This window comes from Cetorhinus maximus, chromosome 22, assembly GCF_964194155.1.
Source record: "Cetorhinus maximus chromosome 22, sCetMax3.hap1.1, whole genome shotgun sequence".
Taxonomy (NCBI): domain Eukaryota; kingdom Metazoa; phylum Chordata; class Chondrichthyes; order Lamniformes; family Cetorhinidae; genus Cetorhinus; species Cetorhinus maximus.
The window spans coordinates 45,043,307-45,059,363 of NC_135900.1; the positions used below are offsets into that span (position 1 = coordinate 45,043,307).

Genomic DNA, 16,057 nt, shown 5'->3' on the forward strand with positions numbered 1-16,057 from the left:
TGGTTGACATGTGGTTTCACATGAAACTGAATTTTATTGGTCATAGTGGGTATACTGCTTTGAGGATGTTTTATAGTATGTTAAATTAGACATTTTACCTGATTTCTCAACTGGAAATGAAGCATTGAACAAAGTGTGTTGGTTGTTCCATTTCTATCACCGTGCCATACATGTTTGCTTGAGTTTTTTCCAGGGCTATGATTTGCAATAGCACAGAGTATTCTAATAAATATTCCTTGTCTTCCACTGTAACAGTGAAACTTTTTCTTTTGTTCTGACTGGAGAAGATGGGAGCAGACGATTTGGGTATTGCCGGCGCCTACTGGTAGGATTACCTTTAAAACCTTATTAAAAATTAAAATGATCTTTAAATCCAGTCCCTTCTGTAGTGACAATGAGACAGATTTATGACAGATTAAAAGTTTCATCTTCTCTTCTTCCTTTTAGCCCACAGGGAAGGGGAAACGTTTGCCTGAGGTTTACTGTATCGTCAGCCGGCTGGGCTGTTTTAACCTCTTCTCCAAGGTACAGTTACAGATCAATGTTCATCAGGAACTGGCTAGGTGAAATAACTGAGCCTATAGATTAAATAATTGAATCAACATCTTGTCAATTCCCTTTGTTGTTGGCCTTTGGTGCTTGGTTACTCTGCTCCTTACTCATCTGAAAACCAGTGCAAAATAACCATGTACCATTGGAAACTTTGTGAAATGACTTGTGTTGATCCTTCTCACACTAGTGCTTTAAAAGTACCTGAGGAATTCTATTATCTCAACATCAATGCAAGAACAGTTTTTCTAGGTTTCCTATAAACCTATTTTCTGAGCTACGCTTTGTGAGCATACTTTCTGGTGAAGTGAACACTGTGGCCAGAATTTTCCCATCGGCGATTTGGGGGCAGGGCCCGCTCGCCGACGGGAAAATAACGCGGGATGACGTCGGGAGGAACGCCCGACGTCATCCCGGTCCCTTTAAATTTTCAGGAAGGCGGGCTGACAGCGAAATCAGCTGTCTGCCCGCCAACCTGTCAATGGCCAATTGAGGCCATTAAGGACCTTAAGGCTGGCGGGCAGGCCAGGAGCCCCAGCGGGCTTCTGATAATATATGAAACCTCATCCACTGGCGAGATGAGGTTTCATGTTCCTTTTTAAAAGCTTTAATAAATGTAGTGATATTTATTAACATGTCCCAGATTGTGTGACATTGTCCCATGAGGGGGACATGTTAATAATATTTTTATTTTTCTATTTTTTAAGTTTTGTACACTGTCACTAATCTCCCTGAGACAGCACTTAGTCTCTGGGAGCAGTGCGCTCTCTCACGCGCATGCGCGAAAGAGCACACTTTGACAGCTGGGGATTCCCTCCTCCCCCCGCACAGGAAGCGCATAACGCTTCCTGCTGGGCGGGCCTTAATTGGCCCGCCCACTCAAAATGGCGGCGGGCCCCATTTCGGTGGCGGGGATCGGTTGTCCACCCGCCGCCGAGCCGGTGGGGCCCGCATGCCCACCAAGGGCAAAATTCTGCCCAGTGAGTCTCTCTTGTAGTATGTCTGCTTCATGATACTGCAGACAATGAGAGCTATGTGTTTATTATGGTTGTGTATTAATCAGAAGCCTTCCCTGCCTGTCCTTGTGTATTTCCTACTTATCTGAGTAAGAAGCAAAAAGGTGTAATATTGTAAGGACCTCTGCTCCCTCCCTCCAACCTAACTACCAGCGCCCATTGTGATTCATTCCAACTATACATTGCTCAATGCAACTCTGACTGCCTACCCATTGTTGATTTGATAGCTAAACTAATTGGATTGAATGAAACCAATCTATCATCAGTGATGCAAATTAACCCCTTGTTAAGTTCTGATGAAGAGTCATACAGACTCGAAATGTTAACTCTGTCTTCCTTTCCACAGATGCTGTCAGACCTGCTGAGTTTTTCCATCCAGCTTAATCCTCGCCTCCCAAACCGCCATACAAGTGTAAATGTCAACTCAGTGGCATTAGAGTGAGCTTTTTCTTGCAGTCACAATAGAGCAGTTACATTTTGAACTATATTTAGTCTTTTATGATGTAATTGTTTATAGTCTTTTACAGCTATCTTGAGTAACTCAGACTATTTGTGCCTGTGTCATTTGCGGCAGTGTGTTTACAGAACTTTTTCACCAGAAAATAAATATTAGAGTTAATATTAGAATAAATATTAAATACCCTTATCACAGAGGGCCTGGATTTCAAAACAATAAATATAAGAGGTGCTACAACCATGGAATGTTTGACAGAAAGTTACAGCTTTTTGTGCTTCTTTCAAATTTATGCCCACGACTGTTCAGTCCAGTATGGCTTTATTTTCCCTCAGTGAGACAAAGACTAATCTGTTTCTGTTGTTTGCTGCCGTACTGCAGATCCTGGATGAGGTGGAGAAGCGGCGAGTGATTTCCCCTGCTCTTGTTCAGCCATTCATGAGAAGCATCATGGAAGCTCCATTCCCTGCTCCAGGACGAACCATCACTGTGAGGAACTTCCTTCCAGGATCAGGGAATGAGGTAAGGGAAAATCTCAAACCTTTCTTCACGCTTCCTGATGTTGGGTATATTTTAGGCTTTGTATTTTCCTAATTTACACAAGAACAGAAACAAAAATATGGGGATTGAAATTGGACGTGGGCAGGGGCGGGAAACAGGCAGGATGGCTTTTGCCGCCTGTTGTATGATGCATCCAATTACACTTCAATGGAATTGAATATCAGGCAGGGTGAGTATCGGGCAGCCAATGAAATACCACCTGCTTTGTGTCTCCACCAATGTCCAATTTCATCCCATCATGTTTCCTTTTTACCATGGCATTTTCCTCCATGCTTTCTTCATTTTTTTTATTGAAATGTAGAATTGTGCAAGAAATGTAAAGTGTTATTTCCTACATTTCCTTATTGTGTACCGAAGAAAATTTACACTTTTTTCTGAACTGATATTTTCTTTCAAGTTTGAAACCCATTGGAAGTTTTTACAGAAAACAAAATGTAAAGATTTAGAGTCCATATTCTCAGCAGATCACTGCCTGCTGACACCACCTATCTCCTGAGTCTGGAGAAACAGTATCTCAGGTAACCTATTACGTCCATAACAAGCTGTTTGGTATAGAACAATGTCTCCCAGCTTGAACATTCCATTCACCAAGTTACTCTTCAATTTTAAAAGTGTGTTACTCAAAGTCCAACCAGCAGCAACAACATCTTCACTTTGGCACTGGAATCCTCGGTCCTTTTTTCATCTATTGACATTTTATGCCTCATTACCTACTCTGATTTCAAATTAAACTCCTTCATCTCTCTTATTAAAAGTTGCTTCCAATAAACTGCTTAATTTTTTTGTGAAAAGCACTTTGTGCCCCACAAAAACTCTTAACACTCTACAAAGCAAAGTTAGCCCAAATCCCTTTAGAGCATCTTCATGGACTCCTGGAGAGGATGCAAGAGAACACTTGTTATCTGATATAAATTTTTCTCTCTCTCTCTCACCTTTCTCTCTGCCTTTGTTTCTCTAATGCCAGACTTTTTTGTCTGTTGTGTTATGACTGGAATGGGAGGAGTGCACTAATTATCAAGCCCCACTACTTCGCAAGTTGTACCATTAATTTAAAGGTTTAATTTTCACACTGAAATGGCCGATTGTGTACCTATACTTCTGGTACCCAGAAGAAAAGAGACTCTGACCAGGTTTCTTTCAAAAAACTCAATGATTAATTTATTTTAAAACAAAACTCTTTTAACAAGTTATCACACAATTGTAATCGGGAAGTATACCTATCTCTCTCCTCCTAAAGAATTCCCCCAGCGCGTGAACAGACAAACAAAGGGTGAACAGATAGAGTCTCTCTGCAGAGATGGGCTTTAGATGATGAGCATTATAAAATATAGGATAAAGTGCGCAGGGTCTTGACGCTATCGCCCTGGAGTTCCCTCATGTGAAGGCCTCGTGCGGGTCCCAGTGGATGTCTGGAAGTTCTCACCAACTGGTCTCAGCTTTGTAAGTTCAAGTGTAGACTAGTTACACTCAGATGAGGGTTCTCTGGCTACAGGTTGACAGCCACATACAATTTCAGAAAAAGTAGAGAGAGGGAGCTAGTTAAGGTATCCTTCCTTCCTCAGCTTGTTCCCCAACTAGACTGAAAGCAAAGCAGCAAATTCAAATTTAAGGTTTGCCTCTACCATTCAATTGCCTTTTTGTCTTCCAGCTTTTCATTAACTTTGCAATTCAAAGCAAACAAACAGCTCCTTCTCAAGTACCATATAGCTCAGGTGATTTCTTGGAAAAGGCCTGCTTGTTGACAGTTCCAAGGTGAACTTATGACCTTTTTAAATAAAAAATAAATCCCAGGTTAGCATCCAAATGTACGGTTAATGCCAAGTCGTTCCAACTTGTAAAAGAAAAATTCAGCCTCTAGAGATATGATTCCAACAATTGCCATAAACAGTATTTGTATATCTGTTCAGCAATGTTCTGAACTTTCTCTTCCCTAAATCCTCACTGTGTTGATACCTACTGAGTAACTCAGTCTTTCTTCAAGTCTCAGAACTGCAGAATTCCTTTCTGCCTTCCTTTTATAGGTTTTTAAAACTCAAGTTAACATTATCTAAATATTACTTTTGGATTTATCTCATCTTCTCCCTTATTCTTTTTAACCTCTTGTGGTGTTCTGCACTAAGTCTTTTGTCTTCATTTAGGTTACTCAACAATAAAAATAATGCTGTCCATTTCCACTGAGTAGGTTTCCACTAGCCATAGTCATGAAGCGATGCCATGGCCTTAACCCTTTTGTACCCCTGTGTTGTCTGCCAGGCCAGTTTGAATGAAGATGTGGCCATGAGATTGTTAGATCTGGTTGTCAAGCACCCAGCATGCAAGGCATCTATCCACCTCATTTGGCTTCTAGCGTGATGTATGTAGTTACATATATGTGTTTAGGATTGGGCCCTTCTCAAATCAATGCACCCATAGCATCTGAGACTCATCTGTTGACTTGATAAGAGACTCCACACCGTTTCTATACATTCTGTACATACATCACTCTAGGACAATGCAATAAAACTTTCTTAAAGCTGAGTAACTTTAAGATATTTTTACTATGTAACACAGGACCCAGAAATATACTAATTTTCTGTTTTGAAGTCACGTGTGTGGATTTGAGAAGTGACATGTTCTGTATTGCTTTGCTCTTTGCATCCACTGACAAATTCTTAATTATTATCAGAGTTTAAATAAAGATGTTGTCAAAGCACAAAGTTACTTTCAGAAACTGTTTGAACTGCATAGAAATAATAACGGTGACGTGGCTGGCAATCCACCTTCCTATCCCTGGTAGAAAGAGATGATAGTTTTCTGAACAGAGATAGAATCACAGAAATTTACAGTACAGACTGAGGCCATTTGGCCCATTGTGTCTGTGCCAGTTGAAAAATATCTATCCAGTCTATGATCCTTGGTTATCGATCTTTCTGCTAAGAGAAATAGTTATTTACATCCACACTATCTAACTCCCTCGTAATTTTATACAGTTCAATTATAATTCCCCTCAGCCTCCTCTGTTCCAAAGAAAACAACCCCAACCTACGCTCACAGCTAAAATTCACTGGTTCTACAACATCCTCACAATACTCCTCTGTACCCTGCCTGGTATGATCAAATCCTGTAATGTGGTGATCAGAACTGTACATAGTACTCTAACTGTGTCTTACTGAATGTTCTATATAATTCTAGCATGCCTCCCTTCACATCTTCTATGATATGTCATATTATATATTGGATAAAATATATTTGCTAAGATTTGGAACAAGGTTATTCATAGCTGTTCCATAAAAAGAACCTGCCAAATAATGGGTAGATTCCTCGCAGATTTGCACTAAGTGTGGTAGTGGGCAGGTAAAAGAACGCAATGGTGGCTTCTCACGACGTATCGTCCCAAACCCGCCACATTAATTATGCATTCCCGGGAAACACGCCATTTCGATGGCATGCAGGCTCCAACTCGCCTGCCACATTGTCACCTCATCACGCCAGCTTCCACAGTTAAAATATGGCACACCTCTCAGTGCTTCCAGCCCAGGACTGCTGCAAATAAGACATGGCCCCAAAAGGCAAGAAGACTGCAGCCCCCAGGTTTAGTGACATGTCCCATGAGCGCCTTTTGGACACTGTGGAGGCCTGCCATGATGTCCTGTACCCCCGGTCTGGCTGCAGGAGGGGCAGCAACGTTACCACTCTGGCTTGGTAGGTGATGGCAGTGGTGATCAGGGCCAATGCTGCACAGGAGAGGTTGACCATCCAATACAGATAGAGGATGAATGATCTCATCCATGCTGCCAGGGTAAGGCAACCATCTCATCACTCTAACCTCTCACACTCAAGCCCATCACACATTCACTGGCATCTCACTCACTGCCAGCTCAAGGGACATCACCACTTGCCCTTTCACACACACTCTCATATCTCCATCTGGCCTCATCTGCTCTGGAGACTGCCTCCTCAGCCTTCATCATCTTGTTCCCCCACACAAACACTGGGATACCCCCCTTCCTCAGTACAGCCATTACCCTGCAGCCTCTCCCCTTGCCTGAGGCCACTTCTCCCCCTTCCCCAAGCAAGCCCTAGCCCTAGCCCTGCAGCCGTACAAAGCCACCCCCGCCTTATGGCTGGTCTGGTAGGTAGAGACCTGCCCATGAGCCTCCCTAAAAGTGATGTGGTGCTGGCTGCGAAGCCTGGCGCCGATGACTGCAAGTGCTGCCCGAAACAAGATAGGCAAACAAACCTCGAAGTCCCGAGCGAAGTGCAGCTCGGCAGGTGCACATCACTTATGTGCAGTTGTGAAACACTTCAGTGTGGGGGGATGTGCGGCGGGCTAGCCTTATAATGGTATGCAGATGTATTACAATGAGGTTCATGAAAACCGATGGTGGGAAATGTGACCCGCCATCGACAGGCTGAGTGGACGATTGCAAACTGGTTTCACGATGTCGTGAAACCGATTTTTGGTCTTCTCGCCATATTGTCCGCTCACACCACCGAATACGTCCGATGCCAGCGGATACGGGCGATTCCACCCAGTGTCTATTTATAGTTGGTGGTATCTTTACTTCTGATTTAGTGGTTTGACAAGTGCCTTCTTCTGCAGGTGATCCAGCTATGCAGGCCCTTGGACTCTCGTCTGGAGCATGTGGACTTTGAATGTCTCTTTTTGTCCCTGACCGTCCGCCAGCTGATTAAAGTCTTTGCTTCTCTTCTACTAGAAAGGAGGGTGATTTTCACAGCAGATAAACTCAGGTGACTAATAGTCATTGCTGTCATTTACAATGAATTATGGTAGGCCAAAAAAAAACAACCAACTAGGAACTACTGGAGATTCTGTGGCCAGCTGAAAGCAGCTGTCCCGTCACCTTATGATAATTATCCTAAATGCACCCAGATCACACCTGCTATAATGTATACTATCTGATATAGAAGGGACAGTAGATATCTATCATTTATACAAAACGTGTATATGTTGTATATTAGTCATCATGTGTATATGGTAGCTACAGGAATCTGAGGAGGCTTCTGGGGAGACCTAGCATGTGTTGCTATCCTAAAGGACAGCCTTGTGGATTATAACCACACCACAAGTGTTGGTCATTACTTCTGCATGGTCACTGATGTATGGACAAGCAAACTAGATATGAGATCCGTGAAACCCCATGCGATACTTGTTGTATCCTAGCCCCAGTCACTTGGAGATTGGAAGGAATTAGCCCCTCCCATCAAGTTTCTATGGCAGCCATCAGAGTGTACATGGCAAACCACAGATGATCTATGGGCATCTCTATCATGGGCACTCCCTGCATATGTCCATGAGGTTGCGAGAGACACCAGGGTGAACTGTGCTGCTCCAAAGTGATCCATCATGGGGATCACAAATGCAGGTAGTGGATTCCAGTAGTTGATTCCTACAATTGACCCACAACATGCTGCAGTTACCTGCACATGTGCTTTGCATTATGGAAATGTTTTTATTTTAAAAGTTGAAGATCCGTGAGATATGGGTCTCCAGGTTCTTCCCCTCAGGGTCACGATCTCCTGATTATTATGATTCTTCCTCCTTCCCACTTGTGCTGTCTACATCACCCTATGTTTCTGGCTGGATATTTCTGGGGTGCAGATGGAGATAATGATGGACAGTGGTGTAATGGAGTGCTGGAAGGAGCTGAAGTAAAGGGGTCCAGTTCTCCTCCTTCCTCTGGCAATTAGAAGAGAAAAAGGTTAGACTGGGTTGTTAAGGAGCAGAGTTCACATGATAAAGATTTTGAGATAGTTCGCTGATGGATATTACAAGATATAATAAGGTGAGAAAGGGAACAGCAGAACATCACCCAAATCTAGCACTGGTATCTGCCACCTCGCAACTCTGTCTCTGATTCTTTGACGTGCTTCTCTTCCCAAGAGCTCCAATCCTTTCTCGCCGTAGCGAAGGAGAAGGTGGAGATAAGTCACTGAGATTGTTTCCAGTTGTAATCGCTTGGTTGGTCTCACAAAAAGAAAAACAAAAGAGCCAAAATAGTCTCAGTAACTCATGAGATGCAATAAAAGCCAAGTGGCTGCATGAAACTTGTAATGAGAGTACTAAAAACTGAATGACCAAACAGTTCTATTCCATGTGATTGCATAGAATGCTATGAATGAAGGAACATTTGCAAGGTGGAAACTGGGGGTGTAAAGGGCACTTGCACTCTCATGAGTATTTTAACCCAGTGAGAGGCAGACTGTTGTAAGTGGCAGGACATTGTCATCATGACTTGTCGCTCCAAAACCATAATGTTGTTATTTATCTGGAATAGTAGCAGTCATGTTTAGTACAATCCATTTGTAGAAGATGAAGCTGTCTTCTCTTGACTTGGTAATGTCATTAAACATTTTTTTGGCATTGAGTAGTGGTGTTTCAAATACTAGAATTGGCACTGATTGCCCTGGTGACCAGCTACTTATTCACTGCTGTTCTCTTGAATCCTCAACCAGTCAGTGCCAAACAGTCTTCTGTAGGAACACTTTGGCATCTGCATCTGTAAAAGAGAGAAAGAGATAGGAACTCTATTCCCTGAGCAGATCTGTCTGTTATTTCCAACCATCAAACCTCTGGGTTTGCAGTGAATAGATGGTTGTTTATGACTGGCTGTAACCCTTTAAGCTACTTCAGGCTTTAGGGACACCCTGAACTCCCAGTGAGAGACATGTCCAGTGACTGGAGCTTGTTTAGAGTTGTCTAGAATTTTAGAATTTGCCCCAGAGACTAGTGAGGAGCGAATGTCAATCTGACCAGGAGAGCGCCATCTCTTCCCATTATTCTTCAAGTGGCCACTATGGCACTGAGAAAAATCCTGGTTAATTAAAACAAACAACACCAGCAAAAGTAGGAATATGTGAAGGGCAGTGAGTGGGTCTGTAAGTCACTAACTTGACCTAGTATTACTGCTTAGAATTCAAATTGTGAAATCCTGCCTTGAGAAAATGATTTGGGCAATCTTATTTCACATGATAATGATGTATCTGAGAGCAGAATGGTGTTTGTGACATCAGAGCTCTTAAAATATACGTTGGCTAAAACATTTCATTGTCCTTATAGCTGTCACTGGACAACCAACTGAATTTTGGAGTCCATTTTCAAAAAAAAATAATTTACTTTGGTGGTTTGTGAGACTATTTGACCCTTTGATTAGGTCATCGTGTTATTCACTGGCAGACATTGGGTAATCTCTACTTTACTTTATTTGCCACTCCAATCTGTCACACCATCAGAATGAATTTGATCAACTTGGTTGGAAGCTAATAGGTTGGAGGTATTCCTGAATCATTTACTTTCTAACAATGGAAGGAAATACGGGCTAATTCAATTGGCTAGAAAGTCAGCTTCTGTCAGCCTGGCATATCACTAGTAACCAATGTGGAGAGAGCATTGTATCCAGGACAACCAATGTTCTATCTCCCAACTCCAGAATGGGAAATAGTGCATCAAAGCCGAGATTTAAAAATCACTGATTTCCAATGAACCATTTGATCCTTGTAAGTGCCAGGAAGAATAAAACGAGATGAATTTAGTTTCACCTTGGAGGGTCTGAAAGGGAGTTGTGTGCAAATGTTTTGTTTTTTTACCATTTCCGTCCAGCAAATGATTCTCCATCTCAGTTTGTAAATTAATTTTTGAATTCGAATGCATTGTTGATGGATGTAATGGGCCCTCCTGCCATGCCTATTCCCCACCCATGGTTTTATGGTGCCCTTATTTATGCTTGTTACATTAATAAACACTGTTTAGAAAAATGTCAGTTTCCAGAATATTCATGGCGGAGATTTGTGTTCCAAGATGAAGAAGAATTGTGTTTTTTAACCAATTAAAGGAAATTTACAGAAATTTAAGTTTTAATTGCACGTTTTATTCCTAATTATAGTTTTTCTACTTCTTTAAACACAAATGTATTACAAACTCCTTTTAAGCTCCAGATCCTTTAAAAGTCTGGTAGTTGGTTATATTGCTCTGTGTGATAATCATTGATGTGTCAGACATTCCAGCCTCAATTTAGTTCTTAGAGAGTCTGGAAGGAATGCTGTTATAGCTGTTTCTTTTGCATCACTATGGAAACCTCATCAGGGCTCCAACGAGAACTTGCTGTCCAGTTGGGTTCATTTCAAATGGGTTTTGTTTTACTCTATAAGGGGTGATGCTAAAAGAGTCTGGCTGTAGCCTGAGATCTGAAACTAACATTGGAAATCTTTTCTACAAGATGCTGTCCATGGCACAATGATGGAGGACAGTCAGATGCCAACTTACCATTAGAATGTCTTCGCCTCTGGAATGCAGCTCAATGTAACATAGCCTGAAGTTTGTTTTTGTAAAAAAAAATTAAGTTATTAGGGGGAAAAATCAAGTTAAAGGCATGTTGCCAGTTGGTTGGAGGGAAAGCGAAATGTAGGATTAGCACAAATATTGGTGATAGTGCTGACGCAGATGCATCATCAATTCTTTCAAGATATAAATACTAAGTAGGAAAGTGTACAATATTGAGAGAAACAAACATGCTGTTCAATTTGGAACTTTTCTCCAAAGCAGTGACAATAAAGGAGAGGCTTCCAACGAATAATTCATCTTTCCTATCTGTTTCATTTTAGTGGATTGTCCATTGAAAATGAAGCATTCTACTACAGAGCTTTCTCTCTTCTGGAAATTACATTTAGGATAGAGGCAAGGTATAGTGGAAAAGATAGCTTTCTCCCCCAAATGCAGCTCTACTAAAATCTGCAATGAACTTGATCAAGAAACAGTAAAGCCTCCAAAGAGATAGAGGGTTTGCATCCCATTGAGTGATCTTCAGATTGGTAACACTGCTTGCAAATTTAAACTTACATGTGAAACCCAACTCCCACTCATTAACATGCTCAACTCAAATTAATTCCAGTTGAATTAGCATGTTAACATGCATGCGTCCACTTCTAAGAGCTCATCACAATTGGCTTTTAATTAGATGCATTATACTTGTGCCTGTGGGTAGAATCTTGTGCCCTCCCCTGTTGGAATGTTAATTAATCAGGCAGGAGGGCGATGGGTGGGGACCCTTCCCACCTCCACCCCGATTAAATCGTGGAGGGAAGGTCCGTGGACGGCCTTCTTGCCTTGCCACCAATTGAGGCCCTTATGCCCACTTAAAGGCCCCAAACTGCCCTGCTGGTATTAACCCAGCATGGGTCTCACCATGCGGGGAGCATGACAAGCATACCCATGAAGGAAGAGGGTGGACCCTCATTGTCAGGTACCGAGTTCCTGATCAAGGGACCAGGCATTGGAAAGCGGAGGCTTACCTGAGAGCCACCCCCTGCCCTTGCTGCTGATTCCCCTTGTCTGCGACCCCTCCCCCCCCCCCCCCATCACTCACCTGTGGCCCGGGATCCCGTGACAATCCTAGGCCTTAGGTGGGTGTTGTACCAGCAGCAGCCACTACCTCCCTGGTGGCACTGCAGTTCAGCAGAGCTGCCAGCTTCTAATTGGCTGGCAGCTCTCAGCAGACAGGATTTCTAATCATGGGGTCCATGATCTCAGGAAAAAGCCAGCCGCATCTTGTTCCACTCAGGCACATGACAGCTTATTAAGTGCCTGAGTGGAACAAGATACAATGGGCCTTCCCAAAAAGAGGTGACACAGGGCTCTAGCCAGCTCTCCAGCCAGTGGCAATCTCCAAGGGATTACACCCTGTAGTACTGAATTCCATTGCAATCACCCTATCTGAGGTTAACTGACTCAGCAGAGACTAGGTATCAAACTTTTGTTACCATTACCAATGCACACTGTTCAGCGACTACACTGACCAGCAGACTTGGCCTCACCTTTCATCTAGCCTGGAACTAAAAGCTGGCTGTGGAGAAATGGATTAAGGTTCAGATACCCAGAGTGATCAACTTAAATCTATGGTGGTTGGGAGATTTTCTTTCAAGTTTGATAGTGTGCTGCTGTTTTCCTTCCTGGAACATCTGCGGAAATGATCTAAAGAGGATGAATGTTGGAAACAAGAATGTAAAAAAAAAAATGCTGAAAATGGAATGAAGCATGGAAATAGAATCATGATCGCAGAATAAAATAAATGACAGAAAAATAGACTTGCATAGAAATATGAAATACAGCTAGAAATGGACCATTTGGCCCAACAGGTCTTTATACAGGTGTTTATGTTCCACACATGCCTCCTCCCACCTTACTTCATCTTGACCTATCAACCTAACCGTTTTATTTCTTTCTCCCTCATGTATTTTATCTAGCTTCCCCTGATATGCATCTAAACTATTCATCTCAACCATTCCATATGGTAGCAAGTTCCACATTCTAACCACTCACTGAGTAAAGAAGTCTTTCTGAATTCCTTATTGGATTTATTACTGACTACCTTGTATTTATGGTCGTTATTATGGACACAAGTAGAAACATCTCTCTATCGACCCTATTGAACCGCTCCATAGTTTTAAAGGCCTCTGCTAGGTAACTGCTCAGTCTTTTCTGGAGAAGAGCCCCAGCCTTTTTTAACAATCCCTGGAAGTTATATTGATAATTGATTTTGTATATTGATGTCAGTGTTTCTTACGAAATAGGGTTTGGTTGGTTTTGTAGCACTTGGAATTTAGTGCATTCCTCCAAGTTGTAGCAAGCTGATGTTTTATCTCACTGTCCACAGTGGTGCCAACTGTTGGGGCTCCAGCACGAGATGGTGGGACAAGAGTGTGTTAACATTTTCTGCTTAAATGTGATGCTCCCATATATGAGGAGGGGGAGCAAAATCAACAAATGAACCCATATACCCTGCTGTATGATTCCCATTCTGTCTCATTGCAGTTTCTAGAGGCAAATAACTGGAAACAGAATACCCCCCAGTGTTTTCATCAGGGAATTGGATGTAGCACTGAGAAAGGGCATGGCCAACTGAAAGAGAAAGGGGAAGTGGACCATACAATAGACTAAAATAGGAAGTTGGGAACCAAACAATTGCAACTAATACAAATAAAAATAATTTGGAAAAGAAAAATACATAACAAATGCAGACCAGAATGGATGATTACTAGACAGGAGAATAGTTATCCCTACATGGTCACATTACCTGAGATCAACTGCTAGCGCCTATACAGCCAGCAAAAACATGGAAATCATAAGTTGCCACAATTTCCAAATTTACATTAAGTCAGAGATTTCCCCTCCTCCCCCCCCCCACCCCCACCACCACCAAATATTACTTAGATTTTGAGGGAGGGTCTTCTACTTTAAGCAGAGCTCCTTTATGCCCTACATCTTTTTAGTTTAAATTCCTGTGCAGGCTGATTAAGCTCAGGGAGAGGCGAAGGGAGTCTTGTTCTGCCAAATCCTGTTCACTCTTTGCAAATTCTGATGTTCCAGAATCTAATGTGAAACAGCTGTTCCAATATTTTGGCTGTCCATCATCCTGAGGCCCTGTCACATAAACACTGCAAATAACTTGGTCTTTCACTGGGAACCCTGCCCACTTCTAATGACGCATTTAAGTGAAAAGAATAACGGAGAAGAAAACAGCACGGAATCCTCTCCAACATCAGAGAATGCAGTGGGTCAAAGGAGACTACTCCACATCCACTCTGCAACCTCTTAGTTAATTATGGGATAATGACAATTTAGAGGTTTAACATCATTAATTGTGGGAGGTGGAATTACTACAACATATTGGATGTTATAGTTCAACATATAGCCACTATTCGAGCCATTACATAAACAGGATACTGATGTAAAAATATTATTTCTTTAATTTTTCCTGAATGTCACTGTAAAATATTAAATCTTACTCAGAAATGACAAAACCCTGAATCTTGAATTCATTGTGACTTAAATACCGGTTTATTGCATATGTCAACAAATTTTCTCTGTCGTTTTGTGTGAATTTCTGTGCTCTTTAAGTTGATGGATATTAGTGCTAGGGAATGGAACACTTTCCATTTTAGGTTCTCTGTCAGTATCAAGTACTTATAACTATACTTAAATGCAATTAAATCTTTCTCTGCCCTGCCCAAATAATGCCCCTCAAACACAACCAAGAAAATAATTTCATTGTACCTGTGGAACATTTTTAACTTTTCCACACTTGCCATCCCATGATCTCAGAGTAGTAGTTAGTTTTGTGTCCCAAATTTGAGGCCCTTATCTACTGGGATCTGGATTGAAACGATCCAGATTCACTCACGTTGTGTTATTATAACCAGCAGACACATGACTTTCAGCCCATCAGCCAACTCGATTTGATTGCGGAGGTGAAAGACTACTGTAATTCATTGGGAGGAACTCTGTTTTTATCGTTGCTGGAAATTGTACTCCGAGTCGATTTGGGTATAAGTGGATACTCAATTCAGAGTAAAGCTAAAATAATCTATTTTGTAATAATTTTCACTCCTAGACAAAGCACAACACGATACTGAAACAAGGGGATTTTTTTGCTGCAATGTAGGTTTTTGTGTTCATCAGGACTGAAGAAGGAATTGTATTAAAAGCCAATTACTTGGAGGCCTGGTATCATTGAATGCAAAGTTTCTAACTATGTTTTGTTCTCCCTCCTGCAGTACTCTATCCAAGTGCTGCCATGCAGTGATGGCACTTCTTTATCCTTTTGCCTGGCAGCACACCTACATCCCTGTACTACCTCCATCCATGATTGACATAGCCTGCTCTCCCACTCCATTTTTGATAGGACTTCTCTCCAGCTCCTTGCCAAAGCTGAGGGACCTGCCACTTGAAGAGGTAAGGAATAGCGATTCATAGATTGAAGGCACATAGGAATGAAAAAATGGGTAACGTGTGTACTTGAGAGATGGTGTCTACACAACTAAGGAAGACATTGAAAGAGAGCTAGGAGTTTTAGTTAACTCCCACTCAACAGGTCCAACCAGGGTGCAACATCTGTAAACCAATAGAATGTTGAATTACATAGTCAAAAGAGTAGAAAACAAGATAGAAGAAGTTAAATTGTATAATGCTTTGGTCAGACTTCTGAATTTACATCCCAAGGCAGAGGTGGATTTGGAGGCAGGCATGCCTGGAAATTGTGACACTGAGCACCATGCCTGTTTCTTAACGCATTCCTGCCTCCCAGCTATTTCGGCAGAGGCATCTTCTCAGGGGTCATGGCACCCCACTTAAAGGTGTTGGGTAAACAATTGAGGCAGTTAACAAGCCACTTGACAGCTCATTGCAAAGTTGATATAGATTTAAGAGGGGGAAAGTGCTGGATCAGTAGCATGTCCAAGGAGTTGAAGTAGCTGCTCAGTGGAAGCTGTTCAGAGAGCTGTCTGTTTGGCTGGCTTCCTCCTTTCACTCTCCGGAAACAGGACATTCCTCCAGGCTGCCACTGCTTCTAACAGCACCTTCAGAGATGTGAGGCCTCCCTTCCATGACTGTATGCCATGCTGCTGCTCTGCTGCATTCTGGCCTCTGGCATTGCACAGGATGCTAGTGACCATAATCATGGCTGCTGGGTACTCTTTAAACTGG

The 16,057-nt window shown here is 42.2% G+C and overlaps 1 protein-coding gene across 2 annotated transcripts in view; it reads left to right on the forward strand.

Moving 5' to 3' along the window:
- LOC144696659 (DENN domain-containing protein 2A) overlaps nt 1–16,057 on the forward strand; it is a 138,310-nt gene that overhangs the window by 106,059 nt on the left and 16,194 nt on the right. For both annotated transcript variants that reach the window (XM_078568216.1, XM_078568215.1), the window contains 5 exons: nt 256–325; nt 448–525; nt 2,401–2,541; nt 7,163–7,311; nt 15,130–15,307. In XM_078568216.1, coding sequence (XP_078424342.1) covers nt 256–325; nt 448–525; nt 2,401–2,541; nt 7,163–7,311; nt 15,130–15,307 — 616 coding nt within the window. The remainder of the gene's footprint in view (nt 1–255; nt 326–447; nt 526–2,400; nt 2,542–7,162; nt 7,312–15,129; nt 15,308–16,057) is intronic.